The following is a 25,570-nucleotide window of genomic DNA, read 5'->3' on the forward strand; positions in this document are numbered from 1 at the left end:
TGAGGCGAGCCCTTAAGTGCCTGGGCCAGAGAGATGACTCAGTGGCTAGGAGCACTTGTTTCTTGTAGAGGACCCGAGTTCAAGTCCTAGCACCCACATGGTGGCTCACAGCCATCCACAACCCCAGTTCCAGGGGATCTGATGTCATCTTCCACTTCAGACTTATAAAGGCACCAGGCAAAATTGACCTTGAACAGATTTTACTAACATGTAAACTTTGCACTTATACATGCTATAAATACTGCCATCCTTAAGTTTCTTTCGGTTCCCGACCCCAGGTTGACTTAGAAGACTGCAAATCTAATGGTTTAAGCAGGTGGATCACACAGCAAAAGCAGTGTGTATTACCACAGGTTTTTAAGTACACAAGCGGTTTTGTTTTCCGTGACAGGGTTTCTCTGTGTATCCCTGGCTTTTCTGGAACTCTCTATAGGCCACCAGGCTGGCTTCCAACTCAGAGATTCCTGCCTGCCTCTGCCTCCCAAATATTATGAAGGCATGCACCACTATGTCCGGCCAGTGTTCTGTTCTGAATAGTTATTACCCAGGGTCTTGCCTACTTGGCAGAGTTTTGTATCATCCCTCCCCTCCCCCCATAACAGCAAAGAAGACTTAATGGCCGACCTGGACTTGATGCTTGTGACCCTACATCACCCTAGGCTTCCTTGTAAGAGGTTTGCCTTTGGTTGACCCTTTAGTCACTGTCTCCTTTGTCATGAGAATCAGCGAATATTACATCTCAGCACCCACTCACCCACTGCTTCCCAGTGCTCCTTTAGCTAAGTTCCGCTCATGTTACTTAATGTCTCCTAGGTGAATCTATTACTGAGTCATAACATCAAATCTATCACTGTGTCTCTTCCACATCACTACCAACTGTATCCCTAGCACGTGGTATTTAGAGAGTTCCAAATTGCTGTGTAACCAACCCGGCCTTGGATTTTGGTGGTTTCTTTCATCTCTGGGAGCACAGGAAGCATCACCAGCCCTGGTTTACAGAACACTGATGAAATCTGCAGCCTGGACCTAGTTGGGTGTTCCCAGCTGGGTGCTGTCCTGCAGGAGGAATAAGGAATGAGGTTGAAGCTAAAGGTTCTTTATACCCACCCTACTGAATTGGCAACTCATTGTGTCAGGGTAAATCAGATAGATTGGCAATGCCCTTCACAGGTGGCCCAACATTCGCCAAGGGCAAAGCAAGGATGGCTTCTGAGCTGCAGCTGAAGTTGGCATTGGAGCCTCCTGCCTGGCAGTCTCAGATCCTGGGGGACTTGGACCAGGTGTCCTGGTCAAAACAGCAGTCAAGTGGGCCCAGACTCACGCTGAGGGCTGCCTGCTAATGGACTGGGCCACCCCCGTGCTACTCCAAGGCTAATAGACAAGGCTAAGATTGTTCCAGCTTCCCCTTGTCTCATTCTGCCAGGCATGACCCACATCCCCAGCCACTCCAGGATCCTAGCTGGTAGCCAGGTCCGTCTCTGGGAGATGAAGTATCGGCCCAGGCTCGCATTCCTCTCTGCTGCGGAGATCTCCAGACCCTATTGCAAGGCAGATGGACCCCTCCCAGAATCGTTTCAGCCTTTCCCAGGGAGAGGGGCAGCAGTCAGGATAGGCACCTCTCCTACACCGACTCTTCACTTGGGATAAGGGCCTGGGGACAAGGTTTGTGCTGTCAAACTAGGCAAGGTCCTTAGCACCGAGCTCACAGGACAGACTGACTGACTAACACTGTAAGCCCTGCAATATTCCCGGACGGGCCGGGCTGGCGGCAGGAAAAGAGGGTGGATTTTGCTGCGAAGTTTTAGCCTGGGGCAGGAGGAAGGGTCTAAGTCAGCGGCCCAGCCTACTCCGTTAGCCCTGCCCCGCCAGTGCCAAGGAATGTGCTTGGCGAGGCGGCTGAAGGAAGGGTGGGGCAGGCGGAGCCGAGGCCACCCGGACGCGGCGCACAGGTCTGGGCTGAGGGGCACGGGACCCAGGAGGGGCAGGGGTCCCAAGTACTCTCAAGGGCACAGGTGGTCTCCTTCGAAAAGAGGAGCGCACCCCCTAATTCCTTGTCCTTATCTCCGTCTTTGGGGCGTGGGGTAGGGGGGGAGACTCCTTGAAGTCTGCTTGAGGACCAAACGGGGTTCTAACAGGAGGCAGCCTTGTTGCTGGGAGCCCTTTACTGCACACCGGCCGGCAGAGGCTGAGGACCTTCGCAGCGGCAGGACTGAATGCCCCAGGCTAGGTCCAGGAGGGGAAAGGGAAACAGCTGTGGCCAGCTCCGGCTGCTACCCGTGTAGGAGCCCATCCTGGACTCAGTGGTTGACTCTACCCTGAATCTGGTTGTAGAAACCTGTAGTTGGGTGCCAATCCCTAACCCACCCCTGTTCTATCTCCAGAACAACGTGGAGATACCTGGCCACCATGCTCAGTCTCAAGCTGCCTCAACTTCTTCGAGTCCACCAGGTCCCTCGGGTGAGGGGCCCCAACCCATCACCAACTTAGCCTCTCCCCAGAGGGCTCACTGGGGCAAAGACTTCCCTCTTGTTAGCTAGTAGGGAAGCTCCTCCTGCAGGCTAACTTTCTCATCTCTCTATTGCAGTATAGACCTGCGACCCCTCCCCAAAGCCCCAAATATCCCTCCATCCAGAGTCCCTTACTGCAGAACACCCTATGTGTGTATTCCCCAATCCTACCTAATCTCAGTATGGGTCTGTGAGTTTGGAAGACTGGTAAGAAAGGGGTTGGACTGAGTTTGGCTTGGGACAACTGAGATCCTGTTTCCAGACACTTTTTACTTTTCGAGACAGGGTTTCTCTCTGAAGCCCGACTGTCCTGGAACTCACTCTGTAGACCAGGCTGGCCTCGAACTCATGGAACGCCTGCCTCTGCCTCAGTAGTGCTGGGATTAAAGGCCAGGCTACCAGACACTTTTCATGCAGGGGATAGGCCTGCATACCATGACCCCTCTGCTCTCTCCCCCACCACCTCCAGGTGTTCTGGGAAGACAACATCATGTCTGGCTACCGACGCCCCACAAGCTCAGCCTTAGACTGTGTCCTCAGCTCCTTCCAGATGACCAATGAGACGGTCAACATCTGGACTCACTTCCTACCCACCTGGTGAGCAAAGGCTCTGCCTTAGGTTCAGACGGGGTGCCAGGCGGGCAGGGACTGGTCAGGCACTCTGGTCCCAGCACCTGAGCAGGTGCTCGGCACAGGTACTTCCTGTGGCGCCTCCTGGCATTGGGTAGCTCGGGTTTCCCCGCGGAGCCGTACCACCTGCCGTTGCTGGTCTTCCTACTGCCCGCCTGCCTCTACCCCTTTGCATCCTGCTGCGCGCACACCTTTAGCTCCATGTCGCCCCGTGCGCGCCACATCTGCTACTTCCTGGACTATGGGGCGCTCAGCCTCTACAGCCTGGGTGAGCTGAGGGCAGTGGGTGATGGTGGGGCGCAGAGGATGAGCCCGCAGGCCTCAACTTGCACCTCGCCGCAGGTTGTGCCTTCCCCTATGCCGCCTACTCCATGCCGGCCTCCTGGCTGCACGGTCGCCTGCACCAGTTCTTCGTGCCTACCGCTGCGCTCAACTCCTTCCTGTGCACCGGCCTCTCCTGCTACTCGCGGTGGGTTGCTGCACTGCTTCTGAGCCAGCCCAGTACCCAACCCAGTAGGAGGCCTTACTGTTGGAAAGGCAGATGTCTTTATTCTTTGTGGCCACTTAACAGACGTGGCGTTTTCACGGGGCGAGGATCTTGTGTCCTGAGGGCTTTCTCTTTTATTTTTTACTACACATATTTGTGTTTACCATACCTGCTGAGTTATCTCACCAGCCCCTATTTCCTTCCCCTCTCTCCCTTCTTTCCTTTTATTTATCCTTTTTCCTCACTTCCTTTTGTTTGTTTGAGACAGGGTCCCCACTCACCCACCCGAAACTCACTCAGTAGACCAGGCTGGCCTCAAAAACAGTGATATCCCCATCTCTGCTTCCCAAGTGCTGGGACTAAAGGCGGGCACCACCACCACCCTGAGACAGGGTCTTGAACTATATGGCTGACCTCCCGCCTCTACCTCCCAATGCTGGGGTTACAGGCATGCCCCAACACATGCTTCCTGATGTTCTTTTAGCCACTGAGGCCCTTCACCCCCCTCTGACCCAAAATAACTTCTTGATCTGCACTCACCCCAGGGATGGAGGCCAACCTGCTTTTCTTGCTTGTCAGGTTCCCAGAGCTAGAAAGCCCGAGGCTCAGCAAGGTTCTGCGCAGCACGGCCTTTGCCTACCCCTTCTTGTTTGACAACCTCCCGCTGTTCTACAGGGTAAGCACCAGGGCTCTCCATCAGTCTCTCCTCAGCTCTCTGCCATCTCCAGGCACAGGACCCTGGCGCCCAGCACCCAGCGGCTCTCTTTTCTCTTACCAGCTGCAGCTGTGCTGGGGCAGGACCCACAGCTGCGGGCAGGAGGCACTGAGCTCCAGCCATACCTACCACCTCCTCTGCGCTCTGCTCACAGGCTTCCTTTTTGCAGCCCGTCTGCCAGAGCGCCTGGCACCTGGGCGCTTCGACTATATTGGTGAGCACAAGCCTGGCTCAGGCTGGCCTGGCAGAGCAGGGAGACTGGAACATGGGGTATCCTAGCCAAGAGGGATGTCCCAGTCCCCCCCCCCTCCACTGCACCCCACCCAGCCCTCAGTAATCACAGAATTTAGGGCTTTATGCAGCTCAGTCCAATCGCTCTTCCAGAACCTTCAGGGATCTGGTTTTCTCCTTCCCAGGCCCAGTGGGCAGGTGACTGCCCCAGGTTACAGGTCAATCTGTTCAAAACTGTAAGGGTTCTGTGCCTAACCAGTTAACCCCTCCCTTCAGGCCATAGCCACCAGCTGTTCCACATCTGTGCAGTGCTGGGCACCCACTTCCAGCTGGAGGCAGTGCTGGTTGATATGGGATCCCGTAGAGCCTGGCTGACCATGCAAGAACCCACCCTTGGCCTGGAGGCCACCATGGCCACATTGAGCCTGGCAGTGATCGGGAACCTGCTCATCATTGCTGCTTTCACAGCCTCTCTGCTGCGCAGCCCTGGAAGCTGCCCCCTGCTGCAGGGTGGCCCACTGGAAGAGGAGCTCCAGGCTAAACGGCAGTGAGCCCATCTCTGGTAGTGGCATGGAGGGAGGCGGAGGAGCCCTGACGGGGCCTGAGAAGCAAAGGCAGGCAGTGAAGGGCAGCAAGTGGGGACAAGTACCTAGGCTGGGGCAGAGCTGGAGGTGTGGGGCCTCTCACGTGATCTGCTCAGTTCAGGTCATCCTGGGTGCTTGTGAGGCATTTGCACCACATACCTGCCCTGCCCCAGGGCCAGACTGGGCCCCTTGTCAGCAACTGGGTGTCCACACAGGAGCTGCCTGTTCTGCTCGTCATTGTGACCAGGCCTTTGCTGATTCGTGTTTGGATGTGTCCCCAGTGACATAGCGGATGTGGTGGGGGTCACTGTGGGGAGGGGGGCTGCTGGACTTTAGAAAGCCACCTCCAGTGCCATCCACAACAAAGCAGTACAATAAACTGGACTGTAGCTTTCTGACTGAGTGTGAGCGCTTCCGCCACCCCCATCACTACCCCCTGAACCCCACAATGGACAGACAGGAGCCCAGTTTCTCATCTGGACTTTATTGGAGCAGCTGTGCCACCCACACTTGCAGGGCAGAGAGAAGGACACAGGGAGGGTCGGAGTGGCCAAAGTTGAGACTGCCCTAAACAGTGGTGCCGTAGAAGCGGCTGTAAGCATCCTGGAAGCCGATGTGGTCTGCTAGTTCATCGCAATCGGGGTTGAGCTCACATATCTCCCTCTTGGGCTCCAAGGGATCTGGGTAGGGGGCTGGGGCTCTGAGAAACACCAAATGGCGGCATCACCAACATGTGGTACACACACCCTCTTCCCGCCACACAAGAGGAATCGACTGGCACTGTACAGCCCTTGGCAGCTCATGGGGGACCCCCCCAACGTCTCCTTACCAATGTGGAAGGCAAACAGCACCTCCTTCCCACTCACCCAAGTCCATGGCCCACGTCGCGCCGGAGTCTGTTCACTACCTTACTGCCCTCCTGCTTGGACACGAAGGCTGTGCAGCAGAGGGAGAGGGTCAGGGAGGAAAGGTGGGGACAGCCAGGCAGGGGGAAGGGGGAGCTGGAGACAGGGTGAGGGGCAGGGCAGAGGCTCCAGGCTTCCTACCAGTACCTTTGTCAGACTCTGAGCCCCTGGGCTTTGCATCTGTAAAAAAAAAAAAGAGTAAGCAGTTAGCTCTGCTTCCTGACATCCTTCAGGAGTACGATTACCCCTAGAAATGAACAAGAAGGAAACGCACCTGCTGGGCCAGAGAGGCAGAATGCAGCCAGGGCCAGCAGAGTGAGCAGAGAGAGGGTCCTCATGGTGCCTGCCAGTTCTGCACTAGGATGCTGTGTGGAACTTGTCTGCTCTGTGCCCTTCAGCCTCCAGTACCACTTATATCCACTGCCTGTGCCCCCAGTGTGAGCAGGCGGGGCAGGGGATGCTGCCAGGACTAATTGGGGGGTCATGTGCCCTGGCTCAACATGTCAAACCCAAGGGATGCTGTGGTTGGTGATTGCAGCTGCCTTGGGCGAGGCCCTGGGAGTAGAGTGTGGGCCACAATCAGAGGCTGCCAGACTGACTCTGCCCCGACCTCTTCCGCCTGGGGCTGCCCCTCCTCTCCTAGTCTCTGTATCTCCCTCAGCCTTAGCTAGAGCACTAGCTGGGCCCTATGAGTACCCTAGAGATGGTGCAAAGGTCTAAAATAGATTTGGGATGAACTGGGCTCCAGGTCCCATAGCCTGTGATTTTCAGTGCTTGCCACGAGGGCAGGAGCCAAACCCCAGGAAAGGAGCAGCCAGCAATGTCCTCATTTGCCCAGCGCAGAAAGCTCAGTTCAAGTGGGGAAAGGGTGGGTGGTGTGGCCTTAGTTTTCTGTCAACTTGAAAGGAAGCTTCAGTTGACACAAGGCCTCCATGAATCTGGCTGTAGGGCTTTTCTAAATTAGTGATTGAAGGGGAGGCCCAGCCCGGGGTAGATAGATAGTACCATCTTGGGCTGGCGGTCCTGGGTTCTAGAAGAAAGCAAGCCATGGGGAGCAAGGCAGTAAGCAGCACCCTCCATGGCCTCTGCATCAGCTCCTGCCTCCAGCTTCCTGCCCTGACTTCCTTCGATGGACATTGATACTCAAGTGTAAGCCAGTGAAGCTTTCTTCCTCAAGCTGCTTTGGTCATTGTGTTTTATCACAGTAATTAATAACCCTAACTAAGACAGGTCGAATGGGACCAGGAGAAAAGTTCACAGACCTCGGCTGACAAAGGTGAGTATGGCCTCTTCAGTTCTGGCACAGTGATGGACCAATACAGACCAGGAAGGTGGAGCCTGGTGGGAAGACCTGCAAGATGTACATGCATGCAACACACGTCTGGGTTCTGAGCCCGCGGTTTCCATCCTGTCAGGGTAGCCTCCCAGTGTCAACCTCAGATGGGGCCTATTCCTGTCTTCACAGGGACAGAGCATCCTACCCTGGCCCCATCTCCCACCTGAGAGCCACTACTGTCTCAGCCAGGGTCGGGTGGGGAATGAGAAGGTGACCTGGTATTGTGTGTGACCTGTCTGACCTTTTTGTTCTTTTGAGATGGTCTCAGGATGTAGCCCAGGCTGGCTTCAAACTCAGCCCTTCCTGCCTCTGCCTCCAGAGTGCTGGGATTACAGACCTGCTACTCCCACCCTCACCTGTCTTCACTGTCTGCAGTCACCTGGCCATCAACCTGAACTCACAATGGTGACAGGTGACAGCACAGGATCACCTCGGTGTGGAGTCTTCTGTCCTCTACACCAGCAGCCCTTGGGTTAAGGAGAAAAGAATATCTGCCCCACCCTAGGGAAGACTGGGGTAGGAGAAACAGGGGAAGTGCTTAGTTATGCTGGGACCTCACCCCACTCTGTGCCCCAGAGAGCGGCACACAGCAGCTCGTCCTGACCTCGGGGAACCTCATGGTCCTGGGTCCTGCTACAAAACAACCAACTCCTTAGCCTGTAGGCTTCCAGAGCCCTCAGACTGATGTCTTGACTACAGACAGAGCTTAGGAGTCCAGAAGTGGTCCTGACCCCAGGCGCCTGGCAAAGACACATCCTCACAGATTACAGTGTGATAGAGGAAGTTTATTTACAGATGTGGGGAGAACATGGCAAGGGCCCTTAGGCTGTTCAGCAAGGCAGCAATCAGTGCAGACTGAAAACACTATCCCGAGTCCAGTCCAGGGAGGGCTGGAGAACCAGAAGGAGGGCGTGGGGCCAAGGCTAGCTACGACTCCAGGAGACAAAGCCTGGTGTCTGATGCCCAGTGTGGGAGTGCCAGTCTTCCAGGCAGAAGATGGCGGCAGGAATCTGAAGGTAGTGTGTGGGGACGGACTCCATAGGACCATGACTGCCCTCTGCGCTGGGGTCTGGTGGCTCTTCACTCAGGTGCCCTCAGCACTGACAGCAGTTCCCTCTGCTCTCTGTGAAGAGCCTGAAACCAAAGAAGAGAACAATGCGTGGGGTATGAGGAAAACAGACCCCATGTGCCAGGCCCCTTCCCAGCCCAGGTCCCCTACAACAATGTGGGTGGGTCTGGAGCTCATCAACTAAGACAAGTGGGAAGTCCCTACCACTAAGTATTGATGGCCATCTGGATGCCCTAGCCACCTCTGCAGGACCTCTCAAGAGCAGAATCCATGTTCAACAAGGACTCCCGGGGCTGGAGAGATGTCTCAGCGGTTAAGAGCACTGATTGCTCTTCCAGAGGTCCTGAGTTCAATTCCCAGCAACCACATGGTGGCTCACAACCATCTGTAATGAGATCTGGTGCCCTCTTCTAGCCTGCAGGCGTACATGCAGACAGAACACTGTATATATAGTAAATAAATAAAGGACTCCCAAGTAGCTCCAGCTCCTTTGCCTTCCCTCTAGTGCTAACAGCAGAACCCAGGGCCTCCTGGACAACGCGCAGTCACTGAGCAGTGAGGCAGTGAAAGAGGCTTTGAAGCTCCCGCCCAGGGTCAGCACTGAACATCTGACCCAACTGCTGCACTTCAGACAAGGCCAGGATGGGAGCTGGGCTGGCGTTGGGGCTATGGAAGAAGAGCTGACAGGTTCAGGAACCATGATTTGGACAACTTGTTATCCAGGGAGATGGCAGCACTAGGCAGTCTCCTGGGGATGGAGAGGCTGAGGATCCACCAAGATGGCTTCAAGTACCTAAGGACCAAGCACTGGGAGACTGGAGGGATGGGGACAGGCCTTCTCGTGTAGGAGGTCCTGCTGTCTTTTTGTTGCTTTCATTGGTTAATAAAGAAACTGCTTTGGGCCTATTGATAGGTCAGAACTTAGGTAGGCAGGGAAGACAGAACTGAATGCTGGGAGAAAGAAGGGCAGAGTCGGAGAGATGCCAGAGATAGACTTTGCTGAAAGGCCACGAACTCGTGGTGATACACAGATCAATAGAAATGGGTTAACCTAATATGTAAGAATTAATCAATAAGAAACTAGAGCTAATGGGCCAAGCAATGATTTAATTAATACAGTTTCTGTGTGGTTATTTTGGAGCTAGGCTAGCTGGGTAGCTGGGACAAAGAAGAGGCCCTCCTTATAACAGCCTTCCACCTGCTGCTACCTGTCTGAGGCTGGCAGGCTGCAAAAGAGAGAACCAGATGAAACCTGGGAGCCATGAGCTTCGGAAGCTGGACAATCTGCCTTAGAAAGTGGCTATCTGCTGTACTAGGCACACTGGGCATCTATGTGGCAGATGGAGAGGCCCACTCAGGCGCACCTGGAGCAGCTAAGACGCGATCTCACTGCTCCAGTCACACCTGCCACCTGCATCACCCGGCTCCACGAGCTCACAAGTCCTTTGGGACCAATTTAGAAGCTGGCTTTCTCTCAGGGATGCACACTTGCTGGCACATGTTCCAACCACCAGAGGCTCTGCAGTCTTTTTAAGTTTATGTTTCCAATGTGCACAGAGTCCAGAAGAGCAGACAGATCCTTGGAAGTGGGGGTGTGAGCCACCATGTGAGTGCTAGAACTCACACCCATGTCATCAGCCTCTGGGGTCCTTCTGACACATGCTCTTTAAGGACACTGGCCGTGTCTACAGCAGCAGTAGCTGCGCCCAGGCTCTTGCCCACTCTGCTTCCATTCACTTAGCAGCTGTGGAGGAACACGTGCTGCACTGGACCTCAGCACAGGAACTGAGGAGTCAGCCTCGCATGTCCGGGCAAGGGTGCTGCACAACCGCACTGCTCCCATGGGATCCCTTAGGCTGGGAGAGAGGAAGCCAAGCCAGGGGGCCTGAGACAGGAGAAAACAGGCTGAGCCAAACACTTGCCTGCCATGTCTGCTGGAGGCCCTGGATCTGCTGCTGCAGCCCCTCCAGCTGCCTGCGCCCGGCCAGGACAGCATCAGCCAGGTCCTGGTTCTTGGCCTTCTGCTTCTGCACTCGGTGGCACAGGGCATCCCGTTGCTGCAGGAAGTAGGGTGCCATAACACTGCACAGGTCTTTCTCTGGAGTTCCACTGGGTCGCCTGGGAGAGAGGGGTACATGGTTCCCAGGGGACAGGAAGGGATATTTCTTTCTTTCTTCCTTTCTTTTTTTTTTTTTTTGATTTTTCGAGACAGATTTCTCTGTGGTTTTGGAGCCTGTCCTGGAACTAGCTCTTGTAGACCAGGCTGGTCTCGAACTCAGAGAGATCCGCCTCTGCCTCCCAAGTGCTGGGATTAAAGGCGTGCGCCACCACCGCCCGAGGAAGGGATATTTCTATCTTTAAACCCAGCCTGTAACTTCAAGTCCTGGGCTAGGCTAAGATTCTTCTGGGATCCCTTTTACCTCCCAAACCTACTCCTGACGGAAACTCTGGCTTTTTGCCCCTCAACCTTCCTGTCCACAGGCACACCTCCAGGCCGCCTCACTCACACACAGCCTGCTCCTCCACACACTCACCCGTCTCCAGCACCCTAGAACTCACAGTGGCTCCCCAGACCTTGCCTCTGTCCTCATGACCATGTGTCCTGGCCGGTACATTACCCCAACAGACTATGAGTGAGGGAGATCGGGATGAAGGCAGGGTGATCTTTCCCAGACTGGGTAGCTTCTCAGAGGGCCCAGCCTCTTGGAGGCCCTGTGAGAGCGACCACATACAGATGAGTAAGGGAGATGTCTCAGGGAGCAGGATCACTCAATGCGCAAACACTACTGTAGGTTCTCCTATAAATTCCTTTTCAGTCACAAGACTTCAGCTGTCTTCTGACCCTACACATGGCCTGCGCATAAACCCCCAAAGAATACATAAGTGTAATTTTAAAATGTGAGAGGTGTTCCCAGCAGAGAACCTGAGCCTGGAGCCACTGTGCTGGCTCCTTGGGGGCTCTCTGGGCTGAGGGATAGCCCATCACAGGAAGAAGGGCCACAGACACTCTAGTCCCAGGCCAGGTCCCAGCTGATCCCCAGCCTCCCTTCCCCACTTGCTTGTCCATCCTGAGCCATGCCAGAATCATTAATTTTGTTTGTTTGTTTGTTTGTTTTTCAAGACAGGGTTTCTCTGTAGCTTGGTTCCTGTCCTGGAACTAGCTCTTGTAGACCAGGCTGGCCTCAAACTCACAGAGATCTGCTTGTCTTTGCCTTCTGAGTGTTAGGCATGCACCACCACCGCCTGGCAGAATCATTAATTTTTTAAAGAACAAGTACAAAAAAAGATATCCAAACTGCACCTGGTGGTCCATAGTAATCTAGAGTACCTCAGAGGTTAAGGCAGGGGGGCCAAGGTTCACAGCCTGCAGGTCAGTCATGCTGGTGCACACTTGATCCCAGGCAGATCTTTATGATTTATAGTCTACACAATAAATTCTAGGCTAGCCAGGGCTATACAAGTAGTGTCTCAAAACAAAGAAAAGAACAAACATTTTACAGGCTCTGGCTGGAGAAAAGGTCAGAGGTCAAGAGTGCTCAGAGGACCTGGAGCTTCAGCACCTACAGGAGGCTTCAGATCTGCCTGGCCATGAGAGCAATGCAGAGACAAAGGCAGGCAAACATCACATACAAAGACAGAGCAGTCTGAACGACAGCGACAAGATCACCGCCAACCTCAACTGGGAAGCTGAAGGAAATTCAAATAACTTGTTTTACATGTATGGTGTTTTGCCTGCACATATGTATGTGTACCACATGAGTGCTGGTGGAGCCAGATGAGGGCACTGAATCTCCTAGAATTGGAGTTAAGGATGGTTATGAGCAGTTACGTGGGTGCTGGGACCCAAACCCTGGTCCTTTTGAATAGCAGCATATTCTTGATCACCAAGCCATCTACAGCCCCAGCTGTGGGAACTCAGTGAGACCCTGGATCAAAATAAAATGCAGAGAGAGGGCTAAGGCTATATAACTCAGCAGCAGAACTGCCTAGCTTGCCCACGGCCCCACATTCAGTCCTAATACTATAGAATAATAAAGAGGTATATGCCAACTGTAGCCTGGACTTGTAAGGGCAGGAAGTGGAAGGTTCCTGAGCCCAGGCTACCCCTCACCCCAGTCACCACTTCTTTCTCCAGCACACGGCAGACAGATAGCCATGCTGTCCAACGCAATGCCAGCTGCAGAGGGCAGCTTGCTCACTCCTGAATCTCTGGCCTCTGCAATCACACTGAGCATGCTTCCTAAGTGTTGCACAAACAAATTAACCAATGCCATGCACCTGCCCACCTAAAACGTCTATGGAGCCGAGTCTCACTACCTGGCGTCCTCCCTGAGCCAATTCTACTTACTCCTATAAGATCCCAGGGGTCCCAGGAAGCCTCAAATGGTTCTGTTTCAGAGGCCAGGAGTCTAGGAAGTCAGATATGGGTGAGAATTGTCTTCTTCCGGACACTGCTTCCAGCACCCTGCTGAAACACCCTCTACCCCTTCTCACCAGGCCGGCTCTCCATTGGTTTTGCCTTCTTCAACAATCTTATCCAAGGAGTTCAGGACAGCTTCTAGATTCCCTTCCTCTTTTATCTCTGAGATTTCCTCCTGAGCAGAAGGGAGGACAGAGCTGTGATGACTTCATACATGCTCTCAGTGGAAATACGCTGAGCTGCTAACAGCACTTAGGAAGATCCTGGCTAATGTTTATCATTCCCCTCAATCGTCCAATTTCTCTACAATGTGTGGCTTTTAGAATTAACACAAGAAAATATAAAATAGCAAACACTGAAAAAGAGCCTACATGAGGAGTAGTAGCAGATGCCTTTGGTCCCAGCACTCCAGAGGCAGAGGCAGGCCAGCCAGGGCTACACAGAGCGAACTCTAGAGACAGTCACTCTCTTGTCTCCACCCCAGGTACCTGTTGTTAATAAGACCATCCTGGAGCAACAGCACAGACTGGATGGCTTTCTAGAAACATTATGAAAACTTTTTTTTTCTTTTTTGAGAAGGTTCTTGTTATTTCTTAAGACGAGCCTCTCTGCTGACGCAAATAACCCCAATCAGACCAAACTGGAACAAACAAGATGCCCACGTCTACTGCAGCGCTCCCGGTGGTCTTCCCTGCTCTCTTCCCCTTGCCGTGCTCTCCCAGGTCTTGGCTGGCAGACAACTTACAAACAGGACGAGGTGAGAAGGTGGCATTTACTACTGCATTGGAGCTGAGCAGACAGGGACAGCAAACAGACTGCCATGTTAGGGAGCTGAATGTAGGGTGAAAGCTGAGCGAAAAGGCCACTGTGCCACTCACCCGGATGGACGTCTGTAACTGAGTCACAAACTTGTCATAGACCCATTGCATCACCTTGGGGTCTAACTGCTGGAAGGGCTTGTAACAGCTGGTGAATCTCTCGAAGCTGTCAGGAAGGAGACAAGAAAACTTGGGGTGATCAGCCTCCAGCTGGTCACCTCTATGTTTATTAAAAGACTTCAGTTTTGTCATTGAGACCTGGGTAATGGCTGTGGGTGCAGATCTGTCCTCAATAACAGGCACGCTGCTTCTACTCCAAACTAGGACTCTAGCAGCATTTACGACATGCAGTTCAGTTGGTAGAGTGCTTGCCTAACATGCACAAAGCCATCTCCCAGTACTGCATAAAACCAGGAACACACTTGCAATCCCAGCACTTGGGAGGTGGAGTTCAGAAGGTCAGGAGTTCAAGGTCAACTTCAGCCACATAGGAAAACCACAACCAGTCTAAGTTACCTGAGACCCTGCTGAAATAAAAAAAACCCAGTAAAAATAAAACGGTGGAGAGATGGTTCAGTGGTTAAGAGCACTGACTGATCTTCCAGAGGACCCAGGTTCAATTCCCGGCATCCACATGGCAGCTCACAACTGTCTGAAGATCCAGTTGAAGGGGATCTGACACTGTCACACCAATGCACATAAAATGAAGTTAAATAAACCATAAAAAAAAAACTATTGCCGGGAGGTGGTGGCGCACGCCTTTAATCCCAGCACTCGGGGAGGCAGGCGGATCTCTGTGAGTTCGAGGCCAGCCTGGTCTACAAGAGCTAGTTCCAGGACAGGAACCAAAAGCTACAGAGAAACCCTGTCTCGAAAAATAAAATTAAAAAAAAATTAAAATAAATAAATAAATGCAGGTCATTGTGGTAGTTTGGTATCTTAGTGTTCTATTTCTGTGAAGAGACACCACGACTAACCCAAGTCTTATAAAAGAAAGTATTTAATTTGGGACTCATTGTTCCAGAGAGTAGTAGAGTTCATGACCATGATGGTGGGAAGCAGACAGCAGAAAGAATGAAAGACATGGGATCTGGTGTGGGCAATGGTAGCCTATAACCCTAGCTGGCTAATGGTCTCAGGTTCCTGCAGCAGAGAGGGCTGTGTGTGAGGTGATTTGGGCAGCACAGATGCTGCTGTCCTACTCAACAAAGGAGGAAACCAAGGCTTATGAAGGGAAGAGGTTGTCGAGACCACTCGGCAATGATCTGTGCAGGCAGGACTTGAACCCAGGCAGTACGTCCTCAAGAGCCAGCAAGCTCTTCCAGTGCAGAGTGGTCAAGGCCAAGAACCTGCTCTGTTATGAGAAAGGAAACACAGAAAGAGGAGTCATGGAGGCTCGAGCAGAAGGGCTCTGCCACCCAAGCGGACCCGAGGCCCACAGTGGGAGAGGCAGCCGGGAGTGGAACAGGTCCGAGTGGAACAGGTCTGCAGCCAGGCAACTGGGGCCGTAACTCCATCCCGGCTGCCTGGTTAGTGTGGACTCCATGCTGCTTCATCACTAGCACTGCTGTGGGGCATCCAGGTTCCAGCACCCCTTCCACAGGACATTACAGTTTATAAGACAGTATAACTTTGTTTGGCCACCAGATGGCCTTGGGCGTTTCCTAAAACATCACTTTCCTTCCCTGAGTGTAATTTTCAAGAAATCCACAAGGTATTTAAGCCATTCCCACACTGGCACTGGCTGATGAGATCACCCAACATCAACCCGCAGCAGCGCACACACAAACACGCACCACCCCCCATTCCAGTGTCTTCCCGTGCTGTCAGGGCGGGCCACTTGGGCCCTGTAGAAAACCGTCCCTCAGGAAATGTGCATGTTCCTGGGTCCTTCACATTTTAGGGTTCTCAATATCAGGAATCCCATAAGAGTTCTCAAGTGACCCTTGTGGGCAGTCTGCTCCACCCCTCCCTGGGTTCTGTCCACTACTGGAGCTGAGATGTGCCCAACTTGACCCGGATGCCTGAGTGGGCAGTGGAAGGGAACAGGATCTCTGATGTGTAAGCCACAATTATCCCGTGTCAATTCCAGCCCACTCGGGCAGCATCGTGTGTCCCTCCACACTCCACTTCATAGCCACAGACTGAGTGGCTGGGGAGACTAGGAGCAAAACAAGATGCCTGGAATTGTGCTGTGGGCTGTGGGTTGGAAGGGTTCCCAGCATCTGTCCTTTGAATTGTCCTTTTGATATCTGAGCACAGTCACCAAGGTATACTAAGACAAAATGCTTACCCTTAGATGGTGGGAGTCTGTCACATTGCTCATTGCCAGGTTCAAGTGAACATCTGTGTTTGCCACCATTTCTCCCTCCCTATTGACAGCTGTAGGAGGGAGAAATTGCCTAGTGGGCTACCAGTTTACAGCCAACACCCAGAGAATAAAGGCATCTTGAAGGAAATTGGTCTGAGAAAGAGATAGACACAAAAACAAAGGGAAGACTGTGGATATAGCTAAGTAGTACAGTGTGCTTAACATGCTTGAGGCCTTGGCTTCAAAGCCCTGCACTGGGGGAGTGCTGGTGTGGGACGATTGTATTCTGTCGATTATATTTTAAATAAACGCTGATTGGCCAGTAGCCAGGCAGAAAGTATAGGTGGGACAACCAGACAGGAAGGAGAGGCAGGTCAATGAGAACAGGAGAATTCTGGGAAGAAGGAAGCTCTTTCGGCAGTTGTGACCCCACCACAGAAGAAGCAAGATGTGACTGCCTTGCTGAAAAAGGTACTGAGCCACGTGGCTAGCATAGACAAGAATAATGGTCTAATTTAAGTTATAAAAGTTAATAATAGGGGGCTGGAGAGATGGCTCAGAGGTTAAGAGCACTGGCTGCTCTTCTAGAGGTCCTGAGTTCAATTCCCAGCAACCACATGGTAGTTCACAACCATCTGGTGCCCTCTTCTGGCATGAAGGTATACATGCAGGAGGAACATTATAATTAATAAATAAATAAAATCTTCTTTTTTAAAAAAAAGAGTTAATAATAAGCCTGAGCTAATGGGCCAATCAGTTTATAGCTAATGTAGACCTCTGTGTGATTTCTTTGGGACTTAACGACTGTGGGAACCAGGCAGGACAGAAAACTCAGTCAACAGAGTACAATAGGGAAGGAAGGCAAGAGTTATCCACCTAAGCCAAGAAGCCGTGGAAATACACTGAAGTACCCTTTGAGTGAGCATGTATGTATGTGCATATGTACACATGCATGTGCATGTGTGATGTAGAGTGTCCTTTTTTCCCTTCTTTTGAGAGTGTATTATTTTCATTTTATATGTATGGGTGTTTTGCTTGCATATATGTCTGTGCACCTGTGCCTGTTGCATAAAGAGACCAGAAGAGGCAATGGATCCCCTGAAACTGGAGTTATTTTACAAATGGCTGTGAACTGCCACATCAGTGCTAGGAACCAGACTTGGTTCTTTTGGAAGAGCAACAAGTCATCTCTCCAGCCCGTACTAACGGTGTAGCCCACTCTGGTCTCAAACTTCTGGGCTCTAGTGAATGATCCTCTGGCTCGTCCTGAAGAGTTGGACCTATAGGTGACACTGCAGGACACATCCCAACGTGACTGCCACTTCAGTTGGGAGAGTGAGTGCCTGGCATGCATACAGTCCTGGGTGTACACCAACTGTGGTGGGACCAGCATGTAATCCCAGCCACCAGGAACTAGAAGCTAGAGGATCAGGAGTTTAAGCTTATTCTCAGCTACATAAAGAGTTTTAGGCCAATCTGGGATAAAGGTTACGAGAGAGAGAGAGAGAGAGAGAGAGAGAGAGAGAGAGAGAGAGAGAGAGAGGCAGAAAACAAGCCATGGTTGTATATACATATAAAAAAGTTACTACTGGTAGTGCACACTTTTGATCCCAGCAATCAGAAGGCAGAAGCACTGGGATCTCTGCAAATTTGAGGCCAGCCTGGTCTTAATGAGTTCCAGGACAGTCCAGGACTGTAAGAGAGACCCTGTCTTAAAACAAAACAAAGCAAAACAGCAACAAAATTAAAACCCTCATTTCAGCCGGGCGGTGGTGGCGCATGCCTTTAATCCCAGCACTTGGGAGGCAGAGGCAGGTGGATCTCTGTGAGTTCGAGGCCAGCCTGGTCTACAAGAGCTAGTTCCAGGACAGGAACCAAAAGCTACGGAGAAACCCTGTCTCGGAAAAAAAAAAAAAAAAAAAAAAAAAAACCTCATTTCTAGGGCTGTTGGTAAGGTGCCTAGCACACACACAGCCCTGTGCTCACTCTCCTGTGCTACAAAAAGAAAGCCTGACAGCACAGGAGCAAAGGCAGGGGACCATTCAAACCAGCCTTGGCTGTATGATAACCCAACTACTAGTTTGGTATGGTGGTACATACCTATAACCTCATCACATAATAGGCAGAAGTAGGAGGATCATGAGTTCAAGGCCAGCCAGGGATACAAAATTTCAAAGTCTCCAGTCTCAAAAAAGAAACCCATAAACTGAGCTTTAAAACTGAGTTGAGCTTTCTAGTGTTACCAGGAGAGGTAAGGCCTGAGCCTAGGGCTTCCAAAGCTGTTAAACAGAGTCCCTTAATACACAACAGTTTTCTGAAATCCAGTGTCATCGCTTCTTTTTTTTTTTCTTTTTCTTTTAAAATTTCTAGATAAAAGTAGCTATGCACGGTTGAGGCAGGAGGATCCACTGAGCCCAGGAGTCTGAGGGCAGTCTCAGCAACACAACCAAATACTCTCCTTCCTTTTGCTTTTGGCAGTGCTGGGAGTTAGACTCGGGTCATTGTGAATGGTAAGCAAGTGTTCTTCCTTCAGGCTCCACCTCCAGCCCCTGAAACCTTGTCTCTAACTTAAAAGAAAGCATCTTTAATACATACTCGGGTCCCAGCACTCAAAAGGTGAAGCCAGGTAGTGACATACACCTTTAATCCTAGCACTCAAGAGGCAGAGGCAGGAGGATTTCTCAGTTTGAGGCCAGCCTGGTCTGCAGAGCTAGTTCTAGAACAGTCAAGGCTACACAAAGAAATAGGGTCTTGAAAAACAAACAAACAATGAAAAAACAAAACAAAACAAAAAACAGAGAGAGAGAGAATTTTGATGTTGGGTGTAGTGGAGTACGCCTATGATCCCAGCCCTTAGGAGGCAGAGGCAGGCTGATTTACTGTGTTTGAGGCCAGTCTGATCTACAGAGCAAGTTAAGACAGCAAGGACTATACAGAGAAACCCTGTCTCAGAAAACACAAGGAAGAAAAAATAAATAAAGAAAAAAAAAACAGTTTCAGTTACATAGTGAGTTTGAAGTCAGCCCACAGTATACAGTAATATGCTGTTTTTAAAAATTAAAATAATGGCCAAGGGCTAGAGAGATGGCTCAGAGGTTAAGAGCACTGGCTGCTCTTCTAGAGGTCCTGGGTTCAATTCCCAGCACACACACATGGTAGCTCACAACTATCCATAATGAGATCTGGTATCCTCTTCTGGTGTGCAGGCATATGTGCAGGCACAATACTATACACGTAATAAATAAATAAATTTAAAAAAAACAGAATAAAAAAAACAAGTAGAGGCTAGAGATATGGCTCAGTAGTTAAGAACACTGGCTGTTCTTCCAGAGGACCTGGGTTCAATTCCCAGTACCAACATGAGAGCTCACAACTGTCTGTAACTCCAGTTCCAAGGGCTCTGACACTTTCACACACACACCAATGCACACAGATAAATAAATAAGGAATGAACAAGTGAGTAAGAAGCTGGCTTACGTGTGTATGTCTCTAACCCCGCATAGGCAGGACATCTATGAACGCCAGTCCAGTCAGGGCTATACAGTGAGACTCTAGCTCAAAAACACAAAACACAAATACATGGAAACTCCTGAGGTGATCAGAGTGGCCTACTTGAACCCAGCACTTTCTCTCCGCATGCATTATGGGAATTCACTGAAGCAGCATTTCATTTCCGGCTCTGGACACCCATAGGGACTGGGGTGTAACTCAGTGGCAGAATGAGGTCCCGGGCACAATGTCCAGGACAGGAAAGGGAAACAACTGACTCACTGTGAAGGAGCTCGGGTCTACTTGACAAAGTTTAACTGCAGAGGCCGGGGAGATGGCTCAGCCAGCAACATGCCTGCCATGTACACACAAGAATATGTTTGAGATCCAGCACCCATGTAGTGTGGTGGCCGATGCCTGCAATCCCGGCAGAGGATTGTTTACAATCAAGGCCAGTCTGAGTTCCAGGCTGTCCTAGGTGATAACCACGTAATAGAAAAAAAAAAAGGGGGGGGGGTCTGGACTTGCTAGCGTACGCTCATTGTAGAGATTGGAGAAAGAAGCTAGTTGTTTGTCAACCTGGTTTTCTGTTTTGAGACAAGGTCTCTATACAACCTTCGCTGTTTTCGAATTCTCTATGTAGATGCCCAAATATGTTCTGTACACACACTGAAATGTAAAAAGAGGCCCAGACAGGAAATACATAACATTCTTGGGCACTATCACAAGTGCACACAGTGCCAAGGGAGCCAAGAGGGTCAGAAGCTGTGTGGTGGCACACACTTGCAGCCTTCTATCAGGATGCAGAAGGAGAGAGTGAGTTCTAGGTCAGCATGGGCCAAATGAGACGACTAAAAAACAAAACAAAACAAGCCCCCCAAAAATCAGGTTTGCCTTATGCTAGCTACCATGCACAGCAGGCATCCCGATTCAACAGTTCCACAGTTTGTTCACCAGATGGCAGTAGCGACTGGCGCAAAAGAAGCAGGAATCTGAAAACAGACGAAGCTAGGTCACAAAACAGTCTGTCCAAAGCCACCTGCCGTTACAGCTGCCCGCTCATCCTTCAGAAGGGATTTTCCAGATGGGGATGTAAAGCAGTTGCCTAGGGTGTACCAAGCCATGAATTCAACCTTCAGAACTGAATAAAACCAGGCATGGTGACATACACCTTGTAGATTGTAATAATCCCAGCATTGGAAGGGTGGAAGATCAGAAGTTCAAGGCCAGCCTGAACTACACAGACCCAGTCTCAAACACAAACAGCTTACAGAGCTCCAACAGCATACCACCATAGCTGGCCAACCTTGCTGACACAAATCCAGCTGTGGGGAGAGGCTCAGTCAGTACAGCACTTGCCATGCACACAAGAGGACCCACGTAAAATCCCAGAGATCAGGAGGTAGAAATGGGTAGATTCTTGGGGACTGATGGCCCGCCAGCCTAGACTAATGGTCAAGCCCCAGGCTAGTGAGCAACCATGTTTCAACAAAATAGCGGAATGGGTAAAGGTAATTGCTGCCAAGACCAATGATCTGACTTTGATCCCTGGCATTCACATGGTAGAAAGAGAGGCCTGACTCTTGAAAGTTACCCTCTGATCTACACACACACACACACACACACACACACACACACACACACACACACACCACCACCACCACCACCACCACCACACCACACACAGGTACAGACCAGTCTTCGGGAAATAAGCTTGGGATATTGTGCATTACGGAGGTGGGTGGCAGACTGGAGGGGCTCCATGAAGACAAGAACAGAGGTGCTGAGGCTCAGGTAGTGTGACTCAAGGGCAGTGCATCGTGTAAGAATGTGTACAAAGATGCTGTAATCATGGAAACATTCAGAGGACTACTGGTACCTGACCCTGTTCTAAGCATTCTGTATGAAGTAACTTATCAAAATCTGACAAGAACCTTGTGAGGCAGGGTCCATTACCATCCTCTCCACTGCTCAGATGAGCAACAACTAGCAAACAGAAGCTTGTCCAAAGTCGCTCAGCTGGGACAAGATCCAGCCAGCTAGAACATACACGCCAACACTCAAGGAAGGGAGAGGGCCTGAAACACAGCCTCTGAACTGACTCGTGGCAGAGAAACTATAAAAGGCCAATGGGTTTGAAGCATGAACCAAGATAGGCCCACACCTACACTGTGCAATGCTTGTCTTGATCAAAGGGACAGATTTAGGAGTTGCGACTGAGACGACATACCTGAAGATGGCAGAGACAGCGAAGACAGTAAAGAGGGCGCCCTGCAAACATGTGAAGGAGAGGGAAGGACCTGGCAGGGGGAGGACATGAAGTCCGTGAGCTGGCAGGCCTACATAACTAAGGAGGACAGGGCTTGGGTGCATCATTCTATGCTGAAAACTCCTTTAGCTGGCAAACAAGCTCAGGTGCAAGGGCCACATAACAGCTTCACACCGGCCAGCAAGCAAACTGTAGATTTGAGGAAGGAAAAAAGCATCCCATTCCTTAATGGTTACTCCTGAGTGCCCCTACCCCTGTTGTGTGGTAGGACCTACTAGCCAAAATAAAAGTCCAAATCAATTTCACTGGGAAGGGGGTGACAATCCCCTTCGCCTTATGTCTGGACCTAGAGGAAGAATATAGGCTTTGTCCACAGACACTTACTTTCAGAAATATCTCCTTAATGCTCAAACTCCAACATTCTATTCCTGGAATACGGCAGAGACCAACCACCCAGGGCTAGCAATCCAGCCGCCCCCAGTTGTAGTTACCTTAAAGGCAACATCCCATGACTCCAGAAGCCAAACTGGGCATCACCAAACATATAAACCGACTAGCGGAGCACAGAATTCTAGTGCATTGCCAGTCAAAAATCTGGGGACCAGTGATTACTGGACAGTGCAGAACCTCAGGGAAGTTAACAAGTCGATTGAAGATATTCACTTAACTGGGACCTCCGAGGGAAAAGGCAGGAACCAGACATCTTGGCAGGGCTAGGCGTGAGGTGTGAGTCTGGGTCCTGAGAGGGAGTAGGCCTGAACCGGGACCTCTGTGGGTCCGGCATTGGTCTGTAACATCAAAAGGAATAGGCAGGAACCTGGAACTCCTGCAGGTCTGAGCAGGGACCTGTGGGAAAAAGGTTCCTCTGAGTCTAGGACCTCTGAGGAAGTAAGCAGGTCCTCTGCAGGTCCAGGCACACCCAAGCCTGGGACCTCTGCAGGAGGGGATCCAGACCAGGATTTACAAAAACAGGGCAAAAACCTAGACCAAAGTAGGCCTGACAAAGCAAACTACAAGTGAGCAGAGCAAGGCCCAGAGCACTGAGTTATCTCCAGCAATACAGAGTAACCAATGGGGTACCTAGAACTGTGACACTGACTGTACCACGAGGAACAACCACCTGAGCTTTCACTGGCACCAGAAGATTAGTCAACAGAATCTCAGACAGCCCCAACCACACCTATTAAAGGGAAAGATGAATAGAAAAGGTAAGCTCACAAGCTACACCACAAAGAGCAACACAACACCAGTAAAAACTAAAGACCCTACAACAGCAAGACCTCAACAACCAAAAATGGATGAAGCAGAAAAAATGACCTAAAAAATAACCTCAAGAGAATGTTTGAAATTCTTAAAGATGAAATGAGAAATTCCCTTAAAGAAATTGAGGAAAAGACCAACAAAAAATTGGAAAATATCAGCAAATCACTTAAAGAAAACCAAGGAAAAGAAATCAAATATATAAAATAAACTATTCAGGACTTGAAAACTAAAATAGAGGCAATAAAGAAAACACAAATCAAGGGAATTATAGAAACAGAAATCATGAGAAAATGATCAGGAAACACAAATGCAAGCATAAACAACAGAATACAAAAGATGGAAGAGAAAATCTCAAATGCTGAAGATACAATAGAGGAAATAGACTAATCAGTTAAAGAAAACATTAAATCTAACAAAAGCTTAACCCGAAGTATCCAGGAAATATGGGACACCATTAAAAGGCCAAATCTTAGAATAGGTATAGAAGAAGTTCAACTCAAAGGCACAGAAAATTTATTTAACAAAATCATAAGACAACTTTTTCTACCTAAAGAAAGATATGCCTATGAAGATACAAGAAGCTTACAGAACCCCAAATAGACGGGATCAAAAAAAAAAAAAAAAGTCCTCCTGCCACATAATAATCAAAACACTAAACATACAGAGTAAAGAAAGCATATTAAGAGCTGCAAAGGTAAAAGGCCAAATAACATATAAAGGTAGACCTATCAGAATTACACCTGACTTCTCATTGGAGACAATGAAAGCCAGATGGTCATGGTCAAGCATTATGCAGACATTAAGAGACCATGGATGCCAGCCCAGACTACTATACCGGGCAAAACTGTCAATCACTACAGAAGGACAAAACAAGATATTCCATGATAAATCTAGATTTCACCAATACCTAGATACAAACCCAGCCCTACACAAAATACTAGAAGAAAAACTCCAACCCAAGGAAGATGGCTACACCAAAAAAAAAAACCCACACACAATTGATGAGCTCATTACAGCAAATCCCGAAGAAGAAAAACATGCACAAATTAACATCACCAACAATGACAACTAAATTAACAGGAGACAGCAACTACTGGTCATTAATATCCCTTAATGTAAATGGACTCAACTCACCTATAAAAAGGCACAGGCTAACAGATTGAATATGAAAACAGAATCCATCCTTCTTCTGCATACAAGAAACACATCTCAACCTCAGAGACAGACATCTTCTCAGAGTAAAGGGTTGGGGAAAATATATACCAATCAAATGGACCTAAGAAACAAGAGGGTGGGGCTGGAGAGATGGCTCAGTGGTTAAGAGCATTGCCTGCTCTTCCAGAGGTCCTGAGTTCAATTCCCAGCAACCACATGGTGGCTCACAACCATCTGTAAAAGAGGTCTGGCGCCCTCTTCTGGCCTTCAGGCATACAGACAGAATATTGTATACATAATAAATAAATAAATATTTTTTAAAAAATCTTAAAAAAAAAGAAACAAGAGGGTGTAGCTATCCTAATATCTAACAAAATAGACTTCAAGCTAAAAGAGACAAAGAAGGTCATTTCATATTAGTCACAGGAAAAATCCATCAAGAGGAAATTTCAATACTGAACATCTATGCCCCAAATACAAGGGCACCCTCATATGTGAAAGAAACACTTCTAAAGCTTAAATCATACATTAAACCCCACACACTAATAGTGGGAGACTTTGACACTTCCCTCTCACCACTGGACAAGTCAATCAGACAAAAAATGAACAGAGAAATAAGAGAACTAACAGATGTTATGACTCAGATGGACTTAACAGACATCTATAGAATATTCCATCCAAACAGGAAAGAATATACCTTCTTCTCAGCACCTCATGGAACCGTCCCAAAAATTGACCACATACTCGGTAAAAAAAAAAAAAAAAAAAAAAAAACTGGAATAACCCAATGTACCTGGTAGATTAACATGGTTTAAAACTAGAAGACAACAGCAATACTAATTCCAGAACCCATAAACACATGTAAATTAAACAATACTCACCTGAATCACCAATGGGTCAAGAAAGAAATAAAGGGAGAAATTAAATACTTCCTAAAATTCAATGAAAATGACCACACAACATACCCAAATTTATGGGACACAATGGAAGCAGTGTTAAGAGGAAAGTTCATAGCACTACACGCCGACATAAAGAAGCTGGAAAAATCCCACATTAATGAATTGAAAGAACATTTGAAAACTTTAGAACAAAAAGACGCAAACTCACCTAAGAGAACTAGATGGAAGGAAATAATCAAATTGAGAGCTGAAATCAACAAAATAGAAACAAAGAAAACAATACAAAGAATCGACGAGTCAGCCGGGTAGTGGTGGCAGCTGCGCACGCCTTTAATCCCAGCACTCGGGAGGGGCAGAGGCAGGCGAATCTCTGTGAGTTCGAGGCCAGCCTGGTCTAGAAGAGCTAGTTCCAGGACAGAAACCAAAAGCTACGGAGAAACCCTGTCTCGAAAATCCAAAAAAACAAAACAAAAAAGGGGGAA

The 25,570-nt window shown here is 49.7% G+C and overlaps 3 protein-coding genes across 8 annotated transcripts in view; 1 reads left to right on the forward strand and 2 right to left on the reverse strand.

Annotated features, from left to right (window-relative positions):
• Positions 1-1,915: 1,915 nt before the first annotated feature.
• Paqr6 (progestin and adipoQ receptor family member 6) lies at positions 1,916-5,549 on the forward strand. Of its 3 annotated transcripts, XM_050166460.1 has the most exons (8): positions 1,916-1,949; positions 2,382-2,457; positions 2,977-3,104; positions 3,203-3,405; positions 3,480-3,606; positions 4,204-4,300; positions 4,403-4,553; positions 4,847-5,549. In XM_050166460.1, exons 2-8 carry the CDS (start codon positions 2,407-2,409, stop codon positions 5,119-5,121), a joined length of 1,032 nt encoding a protein of 343 aa, XP_050022417.1. In that variant the 5' UTR covers positions 1,916-1,949; positions 2,382-2,406; the 3' UTR covers positions 5,122-5,549. The 3 variants fall into 3 exon arrangements, with proteins under 3 accessions (XP_050022417.1, XP_050022419.1, XP_050022418.1); XM_050166461.1 differs by lacking the exon at positions 2,382-2,457 and having other exon boundaries at positions 1,928-1,949; XM_050166462.1 differs by lacking the exons at positions 3,203-3,405; positions 3,480-3,606.
• An 82-nt stretch (positions 5,550-5,631) lies between these two features.
• Bglap (bone gamma-carboxyglutamate protein) lies at positions 5,632-8,009 on the reverse strand. 2 transcript variants are annotated; one of them, XM_050166415.1, is made up of 4 exons: positions 7,322-8,009; positions 6,207-6,239; positions 6,021-6,090; positions 5,632-5,854 (listed from the first exon to the last, which is right to left on the reverse strand). In XM_050166415.1, the coding sequence occupies exons 1-4, from the start codon at positions 7,533-7,535 to the stop codon at positions 5,722-5,724; spliced, it is 450 nt and encodes a 149-aa protein (XP_050022372.1). In that variant the 5' UTR covers positions 7,536-8,009; the 3' UTR covers positions 5,632-5,721. The 2 variants fall into 2 exon arrangements, with proteins under 2 accessions (XP_050022372.1, XP_050022373.1); XM_050166416.1 differs by having other exon boundaries at positions 6,334-8,009.
• Positions 8,010-8,159: 150 nt separating this feature from the next.
• The window catches only part of Pmf1 (polyamine modulated factor 1), a 26,567-nt gene continuing 9,156 nt past the window's right edge, over positions 8,160-25,570 (reverse strand). Inside the window, exons 2-5 of one of the 3 annotated variants that reach the window (XM_050166412.1) lie at positions 13,763-13,868; positions 12,959-13,059; positions 10,387-10,582; positions 8,160-8,529 (exon numbers count right to left, since the gene is read on the reverse strand). In XM_050166412.1, coding sequence (XP_050022369.1) covers positions 8,476-8,529; positions 10,387-10,582; positions 12,959-13,059; positions 13,763-13,868 — 457 coding nt within the window. In that variant the 3' untranslated portion in view covers positions 8,160-8,475. The remainder of the gene's footprint in view (positions 8,530-10,386; positions 10,583-12,958; positions 13,060-13,762; positions 13,869-25,570) is intronic. The other 2 variants (XM_050166414.1, XM_050166413.1) reach the window with 2 other exon arrangements.

This window comes from Alexandromys fortis, unplaced genomic scaffold (assembly GCF_014885135.2).
Source record: "Alexandromys fortis isolate MF-2015 unplaced genomic scaffold, M_Fortis_MF-2015_v1.1 scaffold_152, whole genome shotgun sequence".
NCBI classification, from domain to species: domain Eukaryota; kingdom Metazoa; phylum Chordata; class Mammalia; order Rodentia; family Cricetidae; genus Alexandromys; species Alexandromys fortis.